General features: G+C 39.3%; 1 protein-coding gene across 2 annotated transcripts in view; it reads left to right on the top strand.

Moving 5' to 3' along the window:
* Positions 1-5,900, top strand: part of LOC112137549 (glycine receptor subunit beta) — a 45,247-nt gene that overhangs the window by 16,859 nt on the left and 22,488 nt on the right. For both annotated transcript variants that reach the window (XM_024259914.2, XM_024259913.2), the window contains exons 3-6: positions 517-623; positions 1,054-1,121; positions 1,350-1,576; positions 2,229-2,311. In XM_024259914.2, coding sequence (XP_024115682.1) covers positions 517-623; positions 1,054-1,121; positions 1,350-1,576; positions 2,229-2,311 — 485 coding nt within the window. The remainder of the gene's footprint in view (positions 1-516; positions 624-1,053; positions 1,122-1,349; positions 1,577-2,228; positions 2,312-5,900) is intronic.

The following is a 5,900-nucleotide window of genomic DNA, read 5'->3' on the forward strand; positions in this document are numbered from 1 at the left end:
ACTTTTGGGGGGAGGAGAGGAGTCACTGCTGCTTTGGTGGGGGTCTCGGTGTGACACCCTCCTCCTTTTACATTCCACCATCACCCGAGCACAGGTGTCAACTCACCTTTGCACTAATAGTATGTGTGACAGAATGAAATGCTTTACATGTGCCAGTTTGTATGCATAGGTGTGTGTGAACTGCAGTTCATAACCACCTATTGTAACAGTAAAATCTGTCCAGCACAAAAGGGTTTCAGCTCTCATCTGTTTGCTTACCTGGTGGACAGGACATGTTTAAAAAACACAAAAGCAAATGAATGACTGGATGAATTCTTATTGACCCTTGATACAAGTCAGTTCTTAATACTGGTGCCATTTTTAATCTTTATGCAACTTTCCTAAATTTTGTTGAGTTACTGATTTTTATTTAGTTGTTTAATTAGAAATGTGATAAACAATCCAGCCTTTTTGTCATTAAATACATTGCAATGTTTTTTTATTGTGATAAATGTCATTGTTTTCTTGTCATAACAGGCAGTTATCGCCTGAAGATCTGGCGCAAGTTCCAGCAAATTCCACGTCCAATATTTTGAACCGACTGATGGTCAGTTATGACCCAAGAATAAGGCCTAATTTTCAAGGTAATGCACATTGAATACAATTAGTTGGTTTAGAAAAGTAATTTAAAAGTAAAAATACTTGATGCGTTTCTTTGTGTTATCTTGTAATAGTAGTCTTGGCCTCAAACTGAATATCAGTGAAGGTTAACGTATCCTAACAAACAAATCAGACACTGTATGACAGTATTGCATTTACAGTTGTTTTACAACAAAAGGGTCCAAGTTTAAATTGTAACTGATTCCTACATATCAGAGCCTTATTTTTTCACTCGCTGAAACAAAACAAATATTTTCTTTTTAATGTGAAACTTTTGCATACCAACGCATTAATAAGAGTTTCCCTATGCGATTGCATAACTTTATTAAACCAAACTTTATTTATTAAAAGCATATTTAAAAACAAAAAATGACCCAAGTATTACAATATAATAATGTGTGTACCTTCTTTCAGGCATTCCAGTTGAGTCCAAGGTGAACATTTTCATCAACAGCTTTGGATCCATCCAGGAGACAACCATGGTATGACCAGTTTTTGTTTGTCCTAACCATAAATGGACAACCAACGGCGCTCTTACCATACTTTTCTTTTTTTTTTTTAATCAATTCTATTTATGTTATGAAATCCAACAACTATATATATCTATATGAACAGGCTGTTATTACTCACAAATTGTTTGACACAAATAGTTTTAAAAATGATTGTGTTCTGTATATACTGTATACAACAGTCATGTTTTCTTTCTACAGGATTATCGTGTAAACATATTTCTTCGTCAAAGGTGGAATGATCCTCGTCTGCAACTTCCTACTGACTTTAAAAGTGACGCACTTACTGTCGACCCCAAGATGTTCCAATGCCTGTGGAAACCAGACCTTTTCTTTGCCAATGAAAAAAATGCCAATTTTCATGATGTAACACAGGACAACATCCTTCTTTTCATATTTAGAAATGGAGATGTCTTGATCAGCATGAGGTATGAATTCATAGGTCTTATGTTTATATTTATTTGCACTTTCTGAAGGTGCTTTCACACCGAACGCAGTTCGCATGGAAGAAGCGGTCATCTCCAATGTTATTCAATGGTCCAGACGCTCTCTGAGGCGAATTGAAGACCCGCGGCGCGAAATGAGCAACCGGCGCGGCAGGAAAGTCTGCTAGCAGCTCCATTTGAGCGGTGATGCGCAAATCAGGCAGCATGGCCAAAATGTAAATACCTGAAGTTTAACAGGTCACTGCGTCCCATCTGCCAATCAGGAATCCAGCTCTGGGCACGGGACGTTTTTAGTGCCCCGATCAGCAGGAAAATACTAAGCCAATACGAGTTTTTGTCTTGTAGCAGCACGCGGTTCTCTGGTTACAACCTGACAGCATCCCGGACCAGCGGGGCTCGCCTGCTCCACACGCCGGGAGAGAGTAAAAGGGACAGGGCACGCAAATTTGATGTGCGAATTGCGTTTGGTGTGTATGCACCATAAGACAGAGACATTAGAACTTACAATGCAAAATTTAAGAAAACATATTTTAACAAATCATGAGTCAGTTTAGAGCTAATTCAAACGCTGAAATTACAAATCGCAATTGAATCCATGTTTGATTAGTATATGTGTTTATGTATTCATGTACAGGCTCTCAGTGACTTTGTCATGTCCTTTGGATCTTACACTTTTCCCAATGGATACACAACTGTGCAAGATGCAGCTGGAGAGTTGTGAGTTCACACACAATTTCTTGAAACAATAACACTTTGTTTTTACTTGTAATTTGATTTTTTTTAAAAAGAAATCGATAAATTGAAATTAATATCAGAACAACATCATCTGCAAAGAGCAGAGAGGAAATCCTGTGTTCCCCAAACCAGAACCCCTCCGGGCCCTGGCTGCACCGGGGAGTTCTGTCCATAAAGACTATGATCAGAACCGGTGGTAAAGGGCAGCCCTGCTTAGTCCAACATGCACAGGGGAACAGGTCTGCCGGATATGTAAACCAAGCTCCTGCTCCGGTCATACAGAGACCAGACAGCCCTCAGTAATGCTCCCGGACCCGATACTCCCAGAACGCCCTCCACAGGACACCCAGGAAGAGCTCGGAGTAGAGAGAAGCCAGTGAGAGAAGCCAGTGAGGTGGCTTGGGCATCACATCCGGATGCCTCCTGGACGCCTCCCCGGAGAGGTGTTCCGGGCATGTCCCACTGGGCAGAGGCCCAGGGAAGACCCAGGACACGCTGGAGAGACTATGTTTCTTGGCTGGCCTGGAAATCAATATCCCGTATTGGGATCACACACAAAGAATGCTGAGTTTAATCTCTGCATTTGACCCAATATCTGAAAAACATTTTCTTCCTATATGCTACGGCTAATTCTGGGTGTCAAATAAGAGGCATCGATGCACCCATGAAAATAGAGGCTCAAGACTGTCCCAAGAAAGATATTAAAGCTTTTTAATGGTCAATACTACACACACATTTATCTACAGATATCTATCATATTTGTATATCAGTGGAGCTGCACAATATCATAGTGGACGACAACCAAGCACCCAAACACACACACACACACAAATCCCAGCTGAGTCTTTCCCATGTGGAGCTTGCATGTTCTCCTTGTGAATGTGCGGTTCTTCTCTGGGAAGTCCAGCCTCTGCGGTCCAAAAACATGCTCCATGGGTTGATTGGAGATTCCTGGGTCTGCATGTGTTTGTGTGGCCCTGGAACAGACAGACGACCTGTCCAGAGTGTACCCAATCCTTGCCCAGCTGCAACTGGGTTGGCCCCAGCAGCCCTGGGACCCCAGAAGGGATTCTATTCACATTATATTAGTGAACAGCATAAACACCCCACTTTTAGCATTAAGTGTCCCTTCTAGAGAGGTAAACAGATCCAAAAAATAAATAGATTTAAGTTGTCTTTATGTACAACATTTTAGTTTGTCCATGTTTTGCTAAACAACAACAATAAAATCAATTTATGAATAAAAGTCCTCTAGTGTGTAAAAAATAAAGAAAATCCTTTTCTACTAAATTGGAATCTACATATTGAACTCTGAAGACATCTTTCATCCTTCAGATAATCCTGTTAAACAAGAAGCCCAACCTGATACAGTAAAGATCCAGTCTGCCTTTAAGCCAGGGGTGTCAAACATACAACCCCCAGATAGTTTAATCTGGCCCAGTTATGAAGAAGAAAATATATAAGAATTTTCAAAAAAGAAAGCAAGTTTGTAGCCCATTCCTGTGGCGAGTTATTCTTTAAAGAAATGACCGCAATGCGCAATTCCACCACTAGGAAGAGCAAAGGAATTCAAGAGATCAAGAAATAAACACGATAAAGGCCAAACCATGCCGAGTTTTTGGGAGAGAAAGGGAGGTTAACGCCAAAATGTTTGATAGTTTAACCCTCAGGAACCTAGGGGCTAAAACTCTGTGTTTGTTTACTTTTAGTTAGGGCTGTAACGAGTATCCAGGTGCTCGGGTACTCGCGATTATGGTCCCGAAATTTGAATATGAATATTCGCAAAGTCCAAGATCGCTGATTCACGATCTTTATAAATCTAGTAAATTGTAGTAAAAGGTGATCATAATATAATCTGGGGACGACGTATTTTTGCTCTGAAATGCAGATTAATGTAGGATTTTAAGTTTACGAACTAAAGAGCCGCGGTACTGCGTAAACCAGGGGTCACCAACACGTCGCCCGTGGGCGCCAGGTCGCCCGCGAGCTCCACATCAGTCGCCCGCAGGCCTCTTCTAAAAATAGCACAACTCACTTGTGAGCTGCTCGAAAATTTTATTTTATTGTGATGCAATGTTTTTAAATAACACCTCCCTTTATAAAGAATTAAAAATTAAAACATCTTAAAAATAGATGTTCATTATTTAAATCGTTTTCTCCTTACCGAGATAATCAATAGTCGCATTTCCATTAACTCTGAAATTTCGCAAATTGGAATTTGGATAATAAATTCTCCTAATGGAAACACCACAATTTCGAAAAAAACTGGCATTTTTCGAAAAAAATTGCGCTTAGAGGAGGAAATAGACATTTTTCGCAAAACTGTAACGGAAACACTTTTTTCGAAATAAATGCGCTTCTCGGATCTCCTCCTCCTCCTTCCCTCATCACTTCATCTACAGACGCACTTTTGCAGCTTGGAGCCTGAAGTCTCGTGAGCGCGAGCGCCATGACAGAAACTTGAATTTATGTTGTGGTGTTTTCAGACAGAAAAAAGGTCCAGGTGCTTATTTGCTGGTTTTTCTTTTAACCGCAGAACAGACTCCTCCCTCTCCTGAGTCGAGCTGCGCTGCACGCGCCCCAGACAGAGCTGTGACGTCACCCACACGCTCCCTTTTAGTGAATGAAATAAAAAAAATACTTGTTGTCGTTCATCGCCGTGTTTTTAATGACTTATTGCGTGAGTTGGTTTGTGCTTTATCGCAAAATTATAATTTACTGGAAACTGTATCATTTCGAAAGGTTTATTTTTTTTTATTCCTAGAATTTCCATAAAGTTTTGGACAAATGTGTAATGGAAACGCAGCTAATAAAAAAGAATGAGGCGTCTCCTTCTCCCTTTCCCACATGGATACACCGAGAATATTTGATTATTCGTTATCTTTAATGGAATGGAGTTATTGGGAGCTGGTTTTAGGGGCGTATTGAAATGGATGGATATTTTTCGAAATGGAAATTGACTTTTTTCTAATTAAATGCGCTGCTGAAGTGTCTGTCCGAGTACAGCACAGCGGGCGCCATGAGAGATCAGCATCACAGCTGGTCGTGCATCTCCTCTGTACACTGAAAAAACAAACTTTTTGCATCAGTAATATATACTTAATTATTCCTCATAATATTTACATAATAATTCAAATATTATGCAAAAACATAGATTTTTCTAGTAAAGAAGTTAAGTTTACTTATTTTTTATCAAATTTTTCTATTGTTTATTGTAAGATCTACTTTTTAAATTGTTGTAATCACTTTTGGAGCATTCATTACTATTATGTACATTTTATTAGAAAAATTTATGTTTGCTCTATTTACTTAAGATTTGATAATAACCTTACTTGTGGACGTAAGTAAATTTTACTAGACTGTTTTTGGTAGTTTTTATATTCATAAATGCAGTAAAATTTAATCAAGAATTGTTAGTGCAAATTGTTACGAGGATTTTCTTAAGTACATCTTATTAGTTATTTTTTTCAGTGTAAAATCAATAACCAAGATTTCCTCATCGCTTCATCGGTAGCCGCACTTCTGCAGGCTAAATACTTGTTCTGGACATTCTTTTACATACCACTGAACA

This window comes from Oryzias melastigma, linkage group LG1 (genome assembly GCF_002922805.2).
Source record: "Oryzias melastigma strain HK-1 linkage group LG1, ASM292280v2, whole genome shotgun sequence".
NCBI classification, from domain to species: Eukaryota; Metazoa; Chordata; class Actinopteri; order Beloniformes; family Adrianichthyidae; genus Oryzias; species Oryzias melastigma.